The sequence below is a fragment of the Falco punctatus genome (assembly GCF_963210335.1).
Source record: "Falco punctatus genome assembly, chromosome: 5".
Lineage (NCBI taxonomy): Eukaryota > Metazoa > Chordata > Aves > Falconiformes > Falconidae > Falco > Falco punctatus.
In genome coordinates, this window is record NC_137584.1 from 68072881 (window position 1) to 68094469 (window position 21589).

Genomic DNA, 21589 nt, shown 5'->3' on the forward strand with positions numbered 1-21589 from the left:
CTTCATTCTTGTTTTATAGAAAGTTAAAATACAGGCTGAAAACCACCACATGTTAGGGAACAGTGAGAGAACAGAAGAAAATATATTTTGCCTCATCAAAGAAAAGTGTGATACATTTTCATGGCATGCCTCTTAATCAGTAGTGATCTCCAAATCTAACAAATATCTGGTGCAGGGCAGTTGGGTTCCAGTTATCATAATAACACTTCGAAATGCAATTAAAAAACAGATTATCTCAAACAAGCTTTGTCTTACAAACAAGCTGCGTAATTAATTACTGCTGTCCTCACAGGTTAATAAATGAACTGAAAGCAGCAACAAGGCAGCTTCCATCTCACATCAGTGTGTAATCTGTACCTTTGATACTGTATTTCCTGAAAAGGAGTTTGAAATACTTGGCACCTCTCTGTGAAGGTCCTAGTCTACATACCCTCTACTCCCTTTTTGCTGTTGCTGAAACAGAGACTTGACACAGTATTCACAACCAGAAGTGAGGGAAGGAGCAGTGTAGCCATAGGTTTGTATTTGTGGTGTTCTCAGTACCATCATCCTGATGGAAGTCCTGAGCCCTTCAGATCTTCTGGCTGATGGAAGCATGTGTTGAGGCTTCCCACAGCTTCATCACAGGGGTGGGGGTACGCTGCCTGTGTAACTCGGCAGCAGGCTGGCCACAGTCTGCGCTTCGACACTGAAGCCAAGAGGTACGTGCCAGCTCACCTCTGTGTGTCAAAGCTCTCTCCCTCCAACATACTGTAACTATGTTCAGGTTGCCTGTTGGGAATGATACTGTCCCCCAGGCTGGGACCACATACTGTCTGCTAATTAGCCAGACTAAAAATATGATGGGGGATGTGCTAGCAAGTTGATAGCACAGATGTCATGAACAGTGCTTCAGAGCTCTGCCCCACCTCTCTTTAATAAATAAATAAATACATAAATGCATAAACAGGTTGATTTCATACAGCAGCCTGGTTTGTGTTAATTTCTTCTACAGCCAGGGATGTGAATTACCTGGTATTGGGTATAGGCTTCTTACGACGTGTTTCCAGCTGAACTATTCAAGAGCTGAGGAGATGATGTTGGGTGATGGACAGAAGTGAGGAAAGGAAGCAGTACAGTTGCAATTCACCTGAATGAAAGTTACGTTCTTTTAAGAAGCAGTAGTCACAAAACATGAATGGTAGAAATATTAGTATGATGGTAATGGCTGATAATTTCTATGAAAAAGTTGTGTTAAGGAAAGAGGTAAACATAAAAGATGGTCTTCCTTTCTCCTTCTTTCTCTATGTGCATGTCTGCTATCTTTCACCAAGCACAAATTTGTGAGGTACAGAATTGTTTAGTTTGGAATGGACCTCTTGTGATCATCTAGTCCACCATCCCCTTTGCTCAAGCAGGGTCAGCTACAATGGGTTGCCTAAGTCTGTGTCTGGTTGGGTTTTGAATATCTCTGCAGATATTTATAACCGCTCTGAGCAACCTGGTGCCAGTATTTGACCAAACCACATTAAAAAGTGTTTTCTTGTGTTCCGATTGAATGTCCTTGTTTTTTGTGCCCATTGCCTCTTGTCCTGACAGTGTGCCCTACAGAGAAGAGTCTGGCTCCCCCTTCTCTATTCCCTCCTAATAGTTATTTATACACATTGCTAAGATCCCCCTGAGCCGCCTTGTGTTCAGACTGAAAAGTTGGACCTTCTTCAGCCTCTTCTCATATATGCTGTAGTCCCTTAATCATGTTTGTGGTCCTGTGCTGGCCTTGCTCCAGTGAGTCCATACCTTTCTTGTACTGGGGAGACTGGAACTGGATACAGCACTCAAGATATGACCTCATATGTGCTGAGTAGAGAGGAGGAATCACCTCCCTTGACCTGTTGATAACATTCTTTTTAATACAGCAAAAGGTGCTGTTGGCCTTTGACACAAGGGCATATGGTCAGCTTGTTGTCCAGCAGGACTCCAAGATCCTTGGAGCTGCTTTTCAGCCACTCATCGCCCAGCGTGTACTTGTGCCTGGGGTTATTCTTCCCTAGATGCAAGACTTCTTTTTTTCTTCCTTTTGAACTGCATGAGATTCCTTTCAGCCCAATTCACCACCTGGCCTGATCACTCTGAATGGCACCACAACAGTCTAGTTTATCAGCTGCTCTCCCCAGTTTTGTATCATCAGTAAACCTGGTGAGGGCGTACACTTTTCCAGCATCCAGGTCGTTAATGAATATCTTCAAGAGTTTTGGCCCCAGTATCAACCCCTGGAGTACACCACTAGTAACTTGTCTCCAACCAAACTTCAGCCAAGGCTGCCTGCAGCTTCCACAAGCACAACCAGTTCTTCTTTGTTTGTAAGTATCGAGTCAAGCAGAGCACCTTTCATTGGCTTCTTGATCACCTTGGGAAGTTATTGTCAAGGCATTAAAAATTCTTCTAAGTTGCTTGAGCCCTGCTGAATTGTCCTTCCAGCAGACAGCACAGTGGTTAAAATTTCCACCATAAGGAGCAGGGCCTGTGAACATGAGGTTTCTTCCAGTTGTCTGAAGAATGCATCCTTTACTACTTCTTGCTGATCAGGAAGTCTGTAGCATATTCCCACTACAGTAGTACCCATATTGGTCTGCCAGCCAGTCTTGATGCATAAGCTCTTGACTGGCTCCTGACCTGTCCCAAGGCAGAGCTCCATAATTCCAGCTGCCCTTTCACATAAAGGGCAACTCTCTTTCTTGCCTTCCAAGCCTGTCTGCCTAAAAAGCCTTTGAGCTATCCCACCATGTCACTGTGATCCTAACGAGGTCATAGCCTGGAAACTACACACAGGCTTCTAACTCCTTCTGTTTGTTCCTGGTGTTGTGTGCATCCGTGTAGAGGCAGTTCGGGCAGGCACCCAAGCATGCTGATTCCGCAGCACAGGTTTGAGAGCTTTCTCCATTAGGCTGTTCTGCAGGCAGTTCCTTCTTTACATGCCTATGCTTGGAGAGATTCCACTTCAGCTCTGTTCTGTCAGTTGCTGTATCCCTTCTGTTCCTATCACCCAGACTCCTAGTTTGCCTGTCACATCCACAACTTCCTTCTTTGATGAAGAATCTCTTTGCTGTTGTTTCTAGTTTAAAGCTCTGCTTACTAGGTTGGTCAGCCTGCAAGCATCCTTTTGTCCTGCGTAGTCAGGCGGATAACGTTACAGCAGGAGTACAGGATGAGATAATCTAGAACAGCTGCTGAATGGTTGGATTCTTTAATGGATGTGAACAGGCGGATGTCATCTGTTCCTTATTTTCAGCCTGTTTTCTATGGAAATAATTAATCCCACTTTGCTTTTTGAACCATTGGCAGCCCCCAAATTCAGTCGGTTGTGAAAGGAAAGTCCTAATGGTGCAACCCTCACAAGAATGCGTGGAAGGCTAGGGAGAAGGGAGAACCTGTTAAGTAAGGGATGTGGCATAAATCTGATCTTGTTATACATTGAAGGTTCAGTCAGGTGAGCAACATTATGGATGCTTGAGGTGTGGGGAAGGCTTCAGAAGAATTTTTTGCCTTATTAGGACAATTTCAGTCAAGGTTCTTTCTACTGCAGATTATCAGAGACATGAATGTCAATGGAAATTTGTCCTTCAGCTGTGCCATTCATAACAGCTCTCTCCTGTGTGAATTCCATGTGAAGATGACACTCTGCTTATGCTGAATCTTAATATAAATTGAGTTAAAATGTCAGCTGACTATGCAAATCTGTACACCAGGTTCCATTGGTTCCAGTGTTCGAAGACTTAGTGTCTTTTCATTGCATACCAGATTCTGTTTATGCTTTGTAGTCTTTTAACAGGACGTTTAAGAGGCACCCTTCCTCTGCACTTTACTCGGATTGTTGTGTTCAGCAGGGCTTTGTCATTGCAGAGGATTGTGGTGACCTGATTTGGCATGATTTCAGAACTGGTACATGGATTAGAAGGAGCAGTAATAAGCACAGTTATGCTTCCAGAGAGCTCCTTAAAGAACTGGTTTTCTATTCTGCATTTTTTCAGAGGTGACAACTGTAAGTCATAGATCAATTCATAGTGTGTTAGACAAGTGTGTTCTCAGACTTGAAATGAAGTCTTAACTGCTGTAACTGGGAAAATACACTAAGATATCTTAGGAAAGGAATATTATCTATGTGGTGATGGGTGATTTAAAGGATGTGCAGAGTCAACAAATAGGGTAGATCTGTTTGGTTTAAAATTAGCATGACTTTTCTTGAATGCACTATTAACTGAGGTGTAGGTTGGGTATGTAAGTTGCTCTAAGCTACGTGTTCATGAAGCTCATCACACAGCTAGTTGTGTCATTGACTGCTGTGAGATCCAAAGCATGAATGAGACGTGTAACGAATTTTCTGTACTGCAGGAATTTGGTCTCTGCCAAATTCTGTGCTGGAGATAAAGTCAGAATCATTTCCAGATCCTAGATGTGTTAGAGGTGATGATGGACTCAATTTACCTGTTTGGACCATCGGCTGCTGAGGCTCCTTATGGTCCTGTAGTGAGTGTGCAGAAAGACTGTGTGTGAAATGAGAGTCCTCAGGATGATTCAGTTCATGTGGAATACAGGTAGACCTCTGGACAGGTCTGGGCCTCTGTGCTGACTGCAAAGGGTGCCCATGGCTGTTAGCTCACATGTTGCTAATATTAAAGGGAGGGAAAGAAAAGGGAAAGACCACACAACTGAAAGCCACTTTCAAAGATTAAAACAGGAACATTCCTCCCATGGCATTTAAAAAAAGTACTGAGCTGAGATGAGAGAGAAAGAAAATGGTCTGATTAAGACATAGGTGTTAATATTTAAGTGAGTATTAGTTATTTCAGAAATTGTGTTGACTGGCAAAGAGGGAATAAGGGAAATTTGAAAAATGAAAGAAAATGTTAGGATAGTATATATTATAGGTAGCTTAGAATCTAGCAGATAACATATCTGATATAGAAGATTCTTGTATGTTTTAAGGGCAAAGTGCTTTGACAGTGAAACTTCAATTTAGTGACCTTGAAGAGGTGAAATAGCATTAGATTAGAAATAGGAGAGGCTCTCATTATTTTAGTCAAAATGGGTTTACATCCTAGAGACGCTTGCTGAGGGAAGACACTTGCAAATAGTATTGAATTTGCAGCTGAAGGCTGAGATGACAACCACTGTATTTTTATTTATTTATTTTTAACACCATGTTAAGGTGATATTGATGAAACTAGTTACTGGATTGTCAAAGTTGATTGACCAAAGAAGACTTCTGTCAAATATGCCAGAGATAGGACTATGGTTTTGTAATGAGGAGGGAAAAAATAACAAGAGCTGGTAATTAAGGGAAAGGACCTAATACATGGAATGCATCTCAAAGTTCAAGGGGCACAGCTGTTTTTCTGGTATTATAAATGGTCTTGTAGTAATTCTGTACTTAGGTTGTCTCCCCCCGCCTCTAGTCCTTACACCCCACACCCTCCCTTCAGTAATAGACCCTGACACAGCTGTTCCTTATGACACTTCCAGTGCTTGGACCTGTCCTTTATAATATCACAGAGGCCAGTTACAGGAGTATCTTTTATCCTGTTAAATTTCTTTAAGTTACATCAGAATTTAAATACTGTTTGAGCATAGGGTCAAAATAAGTGGATGTGCATATACTTAAGGACTAAAGCCACACTACCACTGTAGAAACTCCCACGCTCAATATACTATGTCCTACTATACCAGCAAGGATGAATAGGCAGATGTGACTTCTCATACCTAGATGGGGCAAAACAAAATGTAGGGCTTCCCTTAACTATGAAGGGATCAGGATAATAAACTGTCCCTATCCCACACGTTTTATAGGCATGTTACATGCTAGCTCTTCTTGTATTGAGGAGTAATGTTCTGGTTTCTAGGTTGAGGCTCTTGTATTAAGTGAAAGACATTTGTGTTTCCATGAAATTATTCAGTTTATATCCCTTCAATGATGTGCTGTACAGCTTATTTAGAAATAGTAGTTGCTTTTATAATTCTTTTTGTTTTAAGGAGGCCTTAAGAAAAAAAGTAATCGGAAAATTCCATGCAATCACAATACTACACTGGATATGCTTATAGTTAAAGAGGTGGCAGATTTCATATGAGCATGTACAACTGTCTTCTCTGTCATGTGGAGCTTATTATATAGGTTTTCATTATTATATTCATCATTGGGTGTTTGATTTAACTGAACTGGTCTAATTCAGCACACAGATATATAGGAGGGCGTTGCAATCTTGTGGAATATTTCAAGTCTGGTATCAACTGATTTCCCATAGCTCTAATAGTTTAGAAAATTATATTGCAGTTTCTCATTGCAGAAGAACAAATGTGCTCTACTTAGGGTTGTTAGATTTAGGGTTGGCTAGCTCATTTGTGGGATTTGTTTCTAACAGTGTATATTAGAAACGTGGTACAATTATTCTGATTTTTTTTCTTTTTACCTATATGTTAAAGAGACCTGCTTGCTCAGAGTAAAGTTTTATTTCGTTGGCCTGAAAGACCAAAACAACAAAAAAAAAATCTTATTCCCTCAAACAACACAGTATCCATTAGAATTATTTTGCTTAAATTTACAGGATAGAGTGGAGAAGCAGGGTGGAGATGGGGATCCATCTTGGGAAATGATGGAAAATGAAACAGTATGTTTCATGTGTGGAAATGAAAAACACTTATCAAATATCTGCCTGACAGAACTCAGAAGATGACTGTGAATTCAGGGATGAGTCAGCTGCTGTGGGAATTACTAAGCAACGTGATAGAGCCCATAACAGACTTACAGGAGTTCAGATATTTCTTTCCTCAGGAGATTAATGGAATATGTCGTCTTCCCTTTTTACTGTTATGTACATATAGCATGTTTTTATAGCAGTAAAAAAGATTTCTTTTTTATTTTTAAATTAAATTCAACAGTTTCTGGCTGTTTTGAAGAGGTTTTAATGCTGCAGGATAAGCAATTATGATCTGGACATGATAATTGTAAACATTTCAATATTTATCTTTCAGATTCTTTGCTATCCCACGAAACTGGCAGTTCTGAGCTACGTTTCGATTCTATAAAATTCAGACAGGGGCCACAATAGGCAGTGTTGAGGTGAGAGGAACAAAGTTGAAACTACATGGGATGTAGGTACTCCGTGTTCAATAGGTAGCTACCTCTCTGTGGTATCATGAAGTGTGTAAGGAGGTGGTGTTTTTTTCCCGTAATGGTATAGCATGGAGAACACATACTGTGTCTGCTTTCTGCATACTGTGGATGTTGTCTCTTGGGATGAGACTCTGTATTCACTCCATACTTTGCCTTCAACTGAGCTTCTTAGCTTAGATATTATATATATTTTAATCAAATCAGAGTCTAAAAATGACATTTTAAGTACTTGGGGAAAACATGTTCCTTCTGGAAATCTGCTGGGACCTCTGTCACTTTTGTGCATTTCAGTACAGTATTCTAGGTGTCCGCTGATCCAAAGTAAATGGCTTTGGTGTAGAGGGAACCTCTGGCATAACTTTCTCACAAATTCTCTTTTTATGAAACATGGTTTGCCCAGTATTTGCTACTTCATTATTGCTTTAGTAGTCTTGAGTTAATGCATTCCATTAACTTCTTGCATCGCAGGAGTTGTGGCTTCTCTTTGCATGTACTCCCTTTAAATAGTAAGTGAAGCCATAATAAAATCATTAAAGACTCTGTGGAAGCATGACATTTTTATTAGTTCTGCTGTACTGTGGGCAGTTGTGTCTTGTGCATTCATTGATTTTTTGATATGTTTCAGTGGCTGTGGACCAGTGGAAGTTAACTCGCTCTGTGCTGGGCAGGAAATGATCTTTACTCTGAGTGGAGGTCACATCTAATAAATGAGATTAGGCTATTGGTTTAAGAAACTTAAAAATTTGCTTATTTCTACATTTGAAACAGCCTCAGGTTGCACCTGGGGAGGTTTAGATTAGGTATTAGGAAAAATTTATTCGCCAAAAGGGTGGTCAAGCATTGGAACAGGCTGCCCAGGGAAGTGGTTGAGTCACCATCCCTGGAGGTATTTAAAAGATGTAGATGTGGCACTTAGGGACACTGTTTAGTGGCGGACTTGGCAGTGCCAGGTTAATGGCTGGACTGGATGATCTTAAAGGTCTTTTCCAACCTAAATAAATCTATGATTCTATAGCCGTTTCCCCTTTACTATATGCAATTACTCATGACATTTTGTCAACGGCTATAGGTTAATTGAATTTGCACTGCAGTCTTCTGTAATAATCCTTGTCAGTTTGGTTTCCCTGGAATATAATCTACACAGCACTGTTTCTGTTTCTTTCCATGAACGTTACAGGAAGCATCTGAGCATTTTTTCTGCTTCCTAGATTAGCTAAAATGTTCTTCATGCTTCCCGTCCCCCTCTTCACAATCTTTCTGCTGTATACAGACTGAGTCATTTTCCTCTTCAAATATTCAGGTTGTTTGCTAGGTTTTTAAGTGGGCCATTGTGAGCTATTTGTGCCAAGACTGCTCCTTTTTAGAATAGAAAATCACTGTGTTAAGTAACTTATGACAAATACATAGCTATTTTTTATGAGAATTTTAAATTAGTCTGAAAAGATAAGAGATTTGGGTGATATTGTTTCCCCTACTCCCCTGCATGTGTCTTGTGAACCCCACCAGGTTAACTTGGTTTGCAGCTTAGTTTTTACCACAAAACTCAGTTAGAAATAACCAAGTTAACCAGTTGGAATTTTATGTTTACAACTAACCTAACGAAATACACTTTTTAAATAAGTGCCTTTATTATCTCATATCAAAATGTTTTGCAAATACTCAGTTCCTCGACGAGATACCTGTGGTCATAATTCACAGTATTGTGGCAAGACAGTAATGGGAGAAAACACCACTGGGAGAAGACAGCTGAGCTGTTCTTTAAGGTTTTGGGGGAGCTCCATTGCTGTACTCTGCTTCAGGTAGCTGTGGATATGGATGGGGGCTTTTCCCTTCATGCGTGCCTCTTTGGTTGCTTATGGGGTGGGTTTTAGAAAGATCAGGGAAAATTAAAATTATAGGATTTCACCACTCTTTGTCAGCCACTGAACCAACTCATGCAGTTTGATTTTTGATTTGTAGAATTTCAGTAGCAGAGGTGCAACAGTTGTATATTGTGTCAGGAAGGGCAGCACTGTGTGTTCACATCCAAAACATTATCCCTCATTCAAGACTTCAGATTTCCCTACTTATCCTGGCAAACTGCAAGTAGGATTTTCAAGTCTTGACTCTTAAACATTCAAAAGTGATCTAATGCGAAGTATTTCTTTAAAAAAACACTCAGTGTCCCAGTAGCTGAGCATTGTAAGGCTCAATTTTTAGTAGCTATTTTATCAAGCTTGTCTTCCAGAATACAGACAGCTCACAGGTTTGCTTGTATGTCGAGCCAGTCAAACAAGAAAAGCTCTTTCATTAATTGCTTCAACTGTTGTTTCTGGTATACCTGAAAATCCCTCATACTAACTAAACAGCTGGATACACGGTAATCAAGCGATTATATATTGGCAAACTTTGTTGTGCACCTTACAAAATAAACCCACAAAAAACTCCCAAACCAAACAAAAAAACAGCAGTGCTTTTTCTGTAGCATGTCTCTTACTGTTTCTGTGCCTAGTAATAATTTTTATTTTCCCTTTCTTGAGAAATTGTTTCTTTTTGATTAGATTGTCAGCCTTGACTATTTATTCTTTTGATTGTGTGGTTTGGTGCAGTGAAGAGGGGATTTAGCACAAACCTGTTGGTGTGCAACAAGAAATAAATGAAAGCTCTTTAATCAGTCTTGGCTATGAACTTAAACCAACATGACATGACCAATCGGTCTTGTTGAAATTGTTCTTAATATTGACATTTTTCTTTATTTTGTATTATGGTAGCGCTAGGAAGCCTGATGAAAAAATCAGGATCCTCTTGTAAACACCATAGAGCTGATTTATGAGCCACTGACTCGGTGCTCCAAGCAGAGCCCCACATGCCTCTTCCTAGGAGAGCTGAAGCGTGAGAACAGAGGGTGAAAAGCAGGGATATAAGGCAGCATGGGGAACAGGAGAGGTAGCTCTTGTTATGACCTCCAGAGAGATACAAAACTGTGAAAGGCTGCTGTGACATCTGGAATGCAAAAAGTTGAGAGAGACCGCTAGTTGGAAAGCACAGCCTGGGTTGTTGGATTGGAAGGGATTGCACTGGCTAGAAGCTAAACACAGATTTGTGTAAACTGGAAGTACAAGGAGTTTGGGGAGAGAGGACAGTGGTACGGGCTTTCATGCTTGGGTACTGGGCTGCTTGGAGACGGACAGTTTGTGTCTAGTGTGAACAGTGGGATGTGGTGGGAGGGCACATACATGAGAAGAGGAGGTAGTGTAAAATATTTGAGAACCACTGTAAAGGTGCAACAAAAATTGAGCAAACCCTGAAGTTCACTGCTTGCTGGTTGCTTAGTCATTGCCAGCTGGAACTGCTTTGTACTAGACTGGCAGAGACAGGTTATGAGAATGAATTGAAGAACAGGGTTACCAGCCAAAAGAATTTTTATCTTGTTCCTTTGTTTAGACGGTCGTTCTTTTTTTCTCCATGCTGAAGAAAGCATGTATGTGGCTTGAGGGCATGTAGAAAAACAAAGGTTATGTTTGTACACTTCCTGTTGAAAACAGGATTATCTGGCCTTTTGTATTTTAGTTTAGTCTTGCAATTTATAAGGCTCCCTTAAAAAAAAGGGGGGGGGGGGGAATGAACAGTCCTATATACAGTAACATCAAAGGGGCGAGTCAGTATATGCGTAAACTGAAAAAGTGGATCAAAACCTTTGTAATGAAAATGAACAAGAGAAAAATGATAGTGAGGAGACAGACATCAGCTAGAAGGTGGGATGTGATTGGGAGAGTACTCTTTTTTTGAAAGACTTTTCTGTGATTGAAATAACTTTTTTAAAAAAAAGCCTTTAAAAAAATCAATATCGAAACAAGGCCATTATGTCCTTCCCTAACAAATAGGGAGAAAAATACCAGTTGAGTCTTGGAAAATAGGAGGAAGCCTCAACAACAGAGACTTTACTTAAAGAAAACAGCTTCTTGTCTCTTAAATGGCAATTCCAAAGAGTTTTGCTTTCCATGTAATTTTTTTTAAGTGGAGGCAAATCATTAGCAATGAAATTAAATAGCTTGCTATTAATTTGATCAAGGAGATCTTCATGCTACTACTGTGTTGACTGGACATTAACATTTATAAATAGTATTGACGATGAAGTTATTTTTTAAATATTTGTGTATATTATTTTTATATATATATAATGTTTAAAACTTTGTGTATATTAAAGAAAGTGTGCCATGAGAGAGAGGAACCTTTGGTTCCTGTTTTTCTTTTGCTGTGTTCTGCTGCATGAGGACATAAGATATCTCTCAAAACAAAGCATTCTCCCTGCCTTTTGAGGGATCATCCAGATGGAAGTAAAATAGAAGCCTTGAAACGGATTGAGAAATCTCTGCTCATAAAAGTGCTTGATTTCTTTTTTCTGGGCTAATCTTTGATTTATCTTGACGTGTCTGAACTTTTAACTTGAATAAATATTGCCTCCTTCTATTTATTTATTTTTTTTTAAATTGCATATACATTAACTTTCCATAATTGTTGAGTAGCTGTCATCCATCATCTGCAGGGTGAGTGGTACTGAGAACCCTCTCAGTACAAACACAACAACATTGCGTTCCTTTCAGGGATATGTTAATATCTCCTCTCCAGTATTCCCTCCCTCAGAGGTTTGTAAGTGAAGCCAGGTCTCAGAAGGAGTAAACTTTATAGAATGGGGTAGCTGACTCATAATTTCAAGTTATTTCTGAAGAAAAGTCTTCAGCAGTTGGAAGGTGCAAGTCAAGTGAAGATGTGCGGTTAATGCAGCTGCTGACAGGGGAAGTAGGAAGCAAGATTAACATCAGTGCAGTGGCTTGAGGTTTGCAGGTGAAGTGAAACTGTTGCAGTCAGAGAAACTCTTAACTGGTAGAAATCTCCTAAACACTGAGGTTCTTGGGTATGTTTGTGCTTTCAGGATAGAGCTGCTGAGACGGACTGGAGGGCTGGACACGATGCATCTGTGTACAGCCATGATCTGCTCTGCTCTCATTTCACATAGGAAGGTGCTATACACCACTATGTGAAAGCTGTGTACTGTAGCTATCCTAAAGCAGACTCAGATTATTCTGACATATTCTGAAAGATGACAGCAGCCTAATGCTGGATTCTCTGTTATATATAAATATCCAGCAGTCACCACTGTGAGAGATACAGGATGCTCTCTGATATGATGAAAAATATGCTGTGGATATGTTCAGTAAGCACTTGTAGTGAATTATGGCCTTGTGACATGCAGTAGTTGAATGTTGCCTGTTACAGTGTATAGGGTAAATCCAAGAAAGGAAAGGAGAAAATATAAATGGGAGAATACTAAAAGGAGATGTAACTACTAGACAAAATTTAAATTGCATAGTGAGATTTGCATTGTGTTTTTTTCCCCTTGTGATGAAAGGCATTGTGTATCCTGTGATTAAGGTTTGCAGAGATGGAATAGATGTTGCCAGGTACCTCCAGCAAGCAAAACAAATTTTCCATTAAGTGATCCCCAGTCCAAGAGCAAAAGATAATTTGCTGCTCTAGCAAAGGTGTTCAAAACTGAGTGTATATATCTATTTATGTATAATGTAGGTACACACAGGTATTACACATTTTAAGCCACTTTAAATATACTACAGGCTATGTAGATAAGTTAACACCAGAAAATGGAATCTATAATGGATGCATGTGGTTCTTTAAGAAAATAAAATTTGGAGAGTAAAAGCTTTCTGTTCAGTGAGAAACATTAAAAGCAGAAATTATGAGGGAATGAGTGGTTTTAATCCATTTTCCTGAGAATGGGGGGGAAAAAAGTAGTACTCCACTAGCAGAGTCCTAAACTGTAGTGTTTAACTATTGATTGTGTGAGTAAGGTCCTTTGGTCTGCTATCTCAGTGGAGGCAGAGGATGGAGTTCCATACAGCAGCAAAGGTGCAAGAGTTATTGATGTGTTAGGAACCACAGAAGCTCCTGAGAATGGTCACGTAGGAATTAGAGCTTCTCCCCCCCACACAAAAGGTGGCAGGATCAATAGCCCAACTGAAGTGCAGCTACACCAATGCACACAGCATGGGCAACAAACAGGAGGAGCCAGAAGCCATTAAGCAGCTGGAAAACGGACATAGTTGCCATCATGAAAACATGGTCGGATGACTCGCACAACTGGAGCGCTGCAGTGGATGGCTATGAACTCTTCAGAAGGGATAGGCAAAGGAGAGGGGCTGGGATAGCCCTGTAAGTTAGGAAGTGTTTTGATTGTCTAGAGGTTAATGATGGTGATGATAGGGTTGAGTGTTTATGGGTGAGAATCAGGGGAAAGGCCAATGAGGCAGACATCATGGTAGGAGTCTGTTACAGACCACCCAACCAGGATGAAGAAGCTGACAAAACATTCTATAAGCAGCTGGGAGAAGCCTCACAATTGCTAGCCCATGTTCTCTCAGAGGACTTCAACTTACCAGGTGTCTGCTGGAAATACAGTACAGTGAAAACAGTCTAGAAAGTTCCTGGCGTGTGTGTAAGTTAACTTTTTGACACAGCTAGTGAGTGAGCCAACTAGGAAAGGGGCCCCCTGGACCTTTTTGCAAACAGAGAAGGACTTGTGGGTGATGAGATGGTTGGAGGCCATCTGAGGCATAGCAATCATGAAATGATAGTTTTCAGGATTTGGAGGAGTAAGGAAGGGGGTCAGCAGAACTGACACCTTGAACTTCTGGAGGGCAGACTTTGGCCTGTTTAGGAGCCTGCTTGACTGGGTCCCTTGGGAGCAGTCCTGAAGTGCAGAGGAGTCCAGGAAGTCTTGGTTCACTTCCTGAACCAAGTGAATTGCCATTTCCAGAAAAACTGTCTTACAAAAAAAAATCCCAACTGACAAGTTGGAACAGAATATAAATTTATGGAGATTAACATTTAGATCTTCACCTCATAATTTGGACTGCTAGAATACATGAAAAAAAACATATGAGAGCATTTACCTTGTGATTATTTTTTTTTTACATCAGATAAACCCCTTATCATTAGTTGATCACTAAGCCCTGTCTCTCCAGCCAGCATGGTTGAGAGGTAATTTGCAAGAAATGGATCGTTTGGCCTTTCCATGAAACATGAAATATGGAAGGAAGTATTGAGAACATTTTGTGAACTGATGAACAGTGACTCTCAGCCACTCTATATTTCTGTTTGAAAGGGGGTTGGTAACAGGCTTTCTGTGATCATTCTTGCTGTTATAATTAGTTTGTTGAAATTAGCTTTTCCTTCCGTAGTTGTCATCATTCAGCTACAAACCTGCTTCATCACACAGTGCTCTCAGCAGTCCAGTGAATGTTTTGGTATGTTCAGAAGCCAGTACAAGATTGAGGGGCTTAATCTGTGATGCTTACTGATTATAATTCCTCTTTTGATCTTCTATGGATCCAAAAATTGTGTTTAAAAATTCTGTCTGTACTCTCTGTGTTGCTTTTGTCCTAAATATTGCAGAAGAAGGGCTAGCTTTGTAGGATTATGATCTTTTGTTGTGTGGCATAGCCATCGAATAAAGGTTATAAATCCTCTACCTGCAGGTCCTATTGTAGTGCAATTATTTTGTGATAAATAACTGGCTGATATAAAATATATAGGCAAAAGTATCTATAGCTCTTCAGGAATGTGTTTTGCTGGAAGAACTGGAAGAGTAAGAGATTAGGATATAGCAGCAGTATACAGTAAACTGTCAAGATATTCAGCCTCATGCTTTTCCCATGTATAGTAAATCTGTCTCATTGTATGCTTATGTGGATTAAACTGAAGTCTTCATGGGCTCTGGTGTTAAGGATAAGGGAGACTGGACTACAGATGCCACTTGTCAGTGGCTCTCCTCAAAGACAGATATTCTCAGAGGGCTGCTGGTTAAACCTGCAAATCTTTATCGTGACAGAGTTCTTCACCTCTCTCCTCTCCTCCTTTCTTCTAAAGAATGAATTGAGTGCCCATCCTTGACCTGTTTTTGGAGGACTTTAAAAGTCGTAACGTACAGATGTACTGTTCTGTTTGTTACTGAGAGGCTGTTTGTTCTGGGTTTTAGACTGAAGCAAGAATCCATCACCTGCCTCTAGAATCATGGTAACAAACAATTTATGGGCCTTGGTGCCCTTTTTGCTGGAGTGCTTCAGAGGTGAGGAGGAGCTGGCTTGTGTGAACTGTTTGGGGGCCAACACACCATTCTTTGTTTCTGAGACTGTAGTCCCTCCCGTGTTTTGATAACAGTATAGATACGTACACGCCACATGACATCATGCACACATTCATTTTTGGTCAGGTATGTAACTAGCAAGTGAGTATCCATCCAGTTGTATGACAAGATGTGTGCATATACCTCAGGCCATCTGGTAGGAATGGATGTGCTGATCATGTGAATTTTCAGTCATATGATGGAGAACTGACTGTGGTCTAGGACCCATATAGAACCATCATCCTGGGTCTAACAGAAGGTCTGGGCATCACAGCTCCCAGTCACTCATTGTTTTATAGACTTTATCCGGCTCTTGTGTATTTGTCATTATGTAAGGCATATGGTATTTTCACAGGTCATTTTATATGAAAACTATGGTTTAGGCCTTTTGTCATTACTTCTGGTCTATTCTGAGCCTCTGTTTCCTGCATCTTGTATAGCTTCTGGGAAGACTGTCAGTCATCCACCCCTGCAGAGCCCTTTCCAGATGTCTGTTGTCTTAGTGAAGCCATGTAGTTCATCTCTGTATTTCCTTAGCTGTATGCACTTAAGACGTCTGCTTTTGTGACTATGGCTGTATATTTGTTGATACCTTCACTGACTTTCTCAGGTCCCTTGGGAACGGGTACATGTGACTTAGTGCTGCAAGAAGTTACTTGGGAATGTTTGTATTGTCTCATCTAGATTGTGTGTAGATATTTTTATTATTCTTCCAGAAGTTAGAATGTGGGTCCTCCATGGTCAAGCATGCTTTCCCATATCTGCACTGCATGCTGAATTGCTTTTTTTGCAGTTTTTTCTCTTCTGATGCTTAGATAACCACGCTCAGCCCAGCTCATTCTGCTGCTATAAGTGTGCTCTGTTACACATGTACAGAGAATACACTGTAAGTGGGTGCTGGTTGAGTCCCTCAGTACCTAGTTTGCCATGCTTTTGAATTTTTAGCCAGTTACTACAGAATCATCCATCCTAAATTCAGGCCAGGTGAAGGCTGCACGCAGATTCCTTCCATAGTACTCAGTAGTCACACATATAAACAGAAGACAAACAGGAAGGAACAGAGGAGTTATGCATCGTCTGTTGGCACAGAATTTGAATTGGAAATGCATGTCAGACATGGACAGACTTGCAGGTGTATTCCTGATGTTTCCAGGAAGACAGAATCTTTGACGAGGTATGCTTTAGATTTAAAAGCGTGCACATTCAAGCAAACTGTCCTCCTGGTGCAATGTGCTGTCTTAAATAAAAATCTGCTGTGTCATACCCATGGATGTTTTGGGTACTGGGGGAGCAGTTTGATGAGAGGAGTACAGCCAGACTAAGCACTTGCTGCCCTAGAAAGGAGAGATGTCCCATCTATTTCCTCACGCTCCCATATTACATGAGACTGTTCTCCTGTTGAGTCAGTCAGCATCTTCACTCATCTGACCCTGTGGTTAGGTGATTGTACTTAGTAAGAAGCTGTGAAATAAGAGTTTTCTTCTAGGTTAGCTAATTTGATCAGCTTTTCTAGTCACTTGGGCAAATGCCAAACCAAGCATGATGGTGGAGACACAGTGATAGAGGAGGGAAAAATGAGAGTGCAAGTTTACTGCAGTCAAGCTTATCTCATGGCTCATTGCTAATGATAATAAATAATCATGATAATGATTTAATCATGATAATGATAATAAATGCTGTTACTCCTCTTCAGCCTTGGCCACTGCCTTGCACGTACTGGCTGCCTTGCATGTAGCGACACTCCTCTGCCCAAGCCGTGAGCTGCTTCACACAGTGGAAGAGAAAAGTTTATTTTGCAGCACAGTTGGTTTTTTTAAGTCATTTAACATGTTGAACAAGCACGCTACTCAGGCAAATAAGCAAAACAGAAGCACCAGTCTAATGTGATGAAGGACAAACTCCTCTTTGGCGGTGATTAAGTGTTAGCTCTGCTCAGCAGCAAGGCCAGAGTGCCTGACAGGACTCAGTGCCACGCTAGTAAGCTGCATGGGCCTGCCCCTCCCTTGTGCTGCCACTGGTGTGACCGGCAGATAAATGGTTCCCACACCCCTCAGTGAGTTTTCAGCCGTATTGGTGCTCAGTGAACTGGCCGTGTTGGTCACCAGGTTGTTATTCCTAGCCCAAAGGAGACACCTAAGCAGGGAGATCTAAACCAGTGCTAGAACAGCCCTTTCAGTCATGAGCCACAAGCGGACCAGCAGCAACCAGCCGTAAAGCTGCATCCTGTAGTTCAGGTGTCTGTCTCATTGCAAAGACTGTCTTCCTGTCACAGGAAAACTAGAGCACATACTTTGTACAGTAGCAAATGTACCTGATGCAACAGTCTCTTGCAGCTGCCTGTAATTACCTCATTACTGCCTCCTAACTTAGACTAGGTATTGGCATATTTAACTACTTCAGTGAGACAGTGGTTTAGAGGTGATTCATCTACAATGTTTTTCTTCTAAGGACTATGTAACATCCACTTTAACATGATGAATGCTCTTGATTTTGTAATAAGAACTTAGTATATCCCTGTAGAATATAAACCCTCTTGCTTTTTGACTAGCTGTTCATTTGGGACTAGATGAATGAGTTGCAAGGAAGCAAAGTAAATCCCTAATGTCACATAATTGTCCTTTTTCTTCATGGAATCCAACTTCTGTTGCAGTCTTGGGGACTACGGTTATCGTGCACATATACCATTAAAAAAGTGGGGGTTTTCAACAGTCTGGAGATTTCTTTTTATGAAGCCTTGTTCTTCTTTAGTAGGATGGTTTCATTCTGTCAGATACTAAAATGCAAATGTTCCGATATTGTTATGGTGTTATACTGCAGTTAAGTTTTTATTTACTAAAATGCTTGTGCATGTGACTTGGGATCTTAAAACAGTTCCACTGGTATGTATCAGAGTTCACTGAAGGCTGATTTTCTTTGTTTTACTGGACATTAAAGCAGGTTTTCTCTACAGAACTCTGAGCAACTGGAGGGACTTAGCAGGATTTTTCTTCAACATGAAACCTCTTGAGAAGGGCAAAACTTTGGACCTCAGCGAAAAGATTTAACATGCATTTGGTTCACTCAGAGGCAGGATACTAAGTTGACTGGATTGTCTGGGAAGCTTACTGCAGCAGTATGACAAATAGAATGTAATTGGCTAATCTATCACTTTGCATGAAGAGACAGAGAAGTTTTCCTTAAACCGAAACAGCAATTAAGAGATAGAGAGAGCTTTATGAATGTACTAAGCCTGGCTACACTCTCTTATTACATTTAATGGGTTTAAAATTACTTTAGCCATCTCACTGCTTCCTCAATTATTCTTTTCTTTTTTAAAACTTACAGTAATTACAGCTCAGCTATGATCTATTTCCACTATTCTGCTCAGCTTTTAATATTATAAAACAGCTGATATGCTGTTTTATTGATGCAAACACTCTATTTGTAGTTTCATGAACAGATTTATGCACAGTTTATTTGTTTATACTTAAAAACAAAGACCTAGCCTTTAGTTTTAAGAAAGAGGCAGAGAGTGCACCAAATGTTATTTTAAGAAACGGAATTTTTAATTTCACATATAAATAAGGATTCTGATTCTTTAGCATAGCTAATGTATGATGCTTATAATAGTAAGTTTGGTTGATAGGTTGGACTGTAGATATAACAATCATATTACATATCTGATCTGGCCTTGCTACTTTTTCTTTCTAGTAAGCCTATTGCAAAGCAGTAGAATGTGAATAAAATGTAGTGGAGTCTTCCAGTCCCACCTCCAGGTTAAGTCAATACTAAGACTGTGGTACAGAGTGAGTAAGCTAAGGCGATTCATGTTTGAGAGAAGTGTGCTTCTATTAGTGAGTGTGATATTCCAGAAGGTTGGTAGGAAAAATGCAGTTTCATTCTTTGCAAACCCAGAAATTAACATTTTAGCTAACTTTGTGTAGTTGTCCTTTGGTGGTGACAAGCTTCTGCAGAAAACGCTTCAGAATGTTTTTTCTGAATTGGCAGGGAAATTCCTGGTATTGAAGTTTATTGTACTCATGCAAATAGCATGAGAAGTTTGGGGCTTAATAAGGAGGATGAAAAACTTTCCACTTTAAGAAAAAGTAACTTTTTTTGCAGAAAGAAAAAAATAATTTATAATTAAATAGTAGTTTTAAAAAAGCTATTGAAAATGAAATTGAGCTTGAAAGCTTAGCGCAGAGTCTTCTGACGCAGCTGCCACTCCTCGTTCCAAGAAGTCTGTAGAAGTGGGGACTTATGAACTCTCTTGGCAAGAACCTGATGTGCTTGGTGGTGTTAGCTCCATGACAGCCAGTGTGGTAGAAGCCCCTCTGTAGCACACGTATCTGAGCTGTCCATCAGGGCTTTAGGAAAGCTGATGAAACACTAGCCATAATTCTTTCAGTATTCTATGTGTATTTTGCTAGAAATTCCTCAAAACCAGTATGTTAACATGTCCATGAACTAGCATTTTCCCACTGCAGCCCACTAATACGGAGAATTCTTTGCAAGTTCTCAGTACGTATTAGGCCCTTTGCATAGTTGTACCTCTTCTGGTCACCACCGTGGTTCAAGGAAAAGCCTACAGCAATTGTCAGGCAGACCTTGCCCTCAGGTATTGAAAAGTTTTGTTTCAGGAGATTAAGAAATTCATTATATGTTTGATCTTGCAGGAATTCTTCAGTGGGTGAAGCTGATAGATAACTTTGAGGCTGAGTATGAGTATGTCACCAATGAAGGAACAGTGTTCACTTTCAAGACAAATCGCCACTCTCCAAATTACCGGTTAATCAACATTGACTTCAGTGACCCTGAGGAATCCAAATGGAAAGTTCTCGTCCCTGAACATGAAAGAGATGTTCTAGGTAAGAGTTCATGTCAAGTACAAGACTTTCTGTTCAGCTTTTTTCAAATTAATTCAGTAATTAGTCTATTGAATTATCTTTTACAGACCTTCTTACTTTTTTCCTGTGTTTAAACTTTGTTTAGGATTTGCAATTAGAAGACATGGTGATGAATAGGTCCAGGGTCTGTTTTTCTCTAACATCTTGTGTGACCATAGTGAAGTTGCTTCATCTGTCCTTGTTTTAATTGTGTTTGTAGGAAATGGGGGCAAGTATTTTCCAGTTTCCCATCAGTGTAGTAAACATTTACTAAACAGTTGGGGATTACAGCAAGAAGGACTTTGTAAGCAGAGAGAAGGGAAAGATCAAACCTGGGAGTAGTGCAGCACGCTATGAAGTGACCACACTTGGTCAGAATTTGAGACAGGATTTACTGTTGTTCCTGGGATAAGGGGAGTAGACAACACTTGAAAAAAAGCCTCAGGAAAGCCGAAGCACATGGAACTCTCTAAGTGTAAAAGTGAGTTCAAAACATAAATCTTAGGTTTTGATATAATTGAAATAAATGTGTAAATTTTTTTTATTCCATAATTTTGGGGACATTTCTATGAAAACTTAGAATCAGTTTCAGATAATACAGAAAAACCTCCGAGCTGTTTTTTGGCAGATACTTTGTGTACGTTTGTGTAGTTTGTTCTGTATACAGTACAAGATACAATTATGATTTATCTGACTCGCTCAATTATAGCTATTCAAAAAGACTCTGCTTTTTTTTTTTTATTAATCCATCTTTATACAAATTCATTCATGTTTGCTGCTTTTCTGGTGCAGAGCTGCTTTGTAGAATGAGTAGAATTCTGTGTGTGTGATTTGGTATGTGTATATACAGTAACTTCTGTCTTCTTGCTAAGACAGATCTATTTGACTACTGTTTCAAATTCCTCTTAAGATCTTGCTTTATAGGACACTTTAAAAAAATATTTCTGTCTGAATTTCACAATGTGTTCTGTGTGATTTCTGCCACAGCCTAGACAAGGTATGTGTGTGACATAAATGGTGACTGGGCACATACAAAATTGTAGTGATGTTGCAAGCGACTGGGGTCTAGAATATTGCAAGAATTTTGGTAATCACAAAAGTAGCAGATTAGAGCTTGGTGAGACATGAATCTTGAAATTGTGCTCTTTGAATCATTTTAATTTTAAATGTACCTTTGAAGTCCTAAGCAGAAAATAAATAATAGGTGTAAGTGAAAAATTGCTTCCAATCTTAAATTCTGATTGTGTGTGTATTTGCTGACAGTCTCTGAAGGCATGCTTAAGTTATAAGGAACAGCAATTTATAAAGTGGAACCAAGTCGAAGAATTGACTTGGAGATGGGGAGTGTCCAAATAGAATGGGACAGAAATGTGATTGAAATTAAATGTGGTTACTGTGTGT

General features: G+C 40.0%; 1 protein-coding gene across 1 annotated transcript in view; it reads left to right on the forward strand.

Moving 5' to 3' along the window:
• The window catches only part of PREP (prolyl endopeptidase), a 113887-nt gene that overhangs the window by 35738 nt on the left and 56560 nt on the right, over window positions 1-21589 (forward strand). Inside the window, exon 8 of the mRNA XM_080389847.1 lies at window positions 19979-20170. Within this exon, the coding sequence (XP_080245973.1) occupies window positions 19979-20170 (192 nt within the window). The remainder of the gene's footprint in view (window positions 1-19978; window positions 20171-21589) is intronic.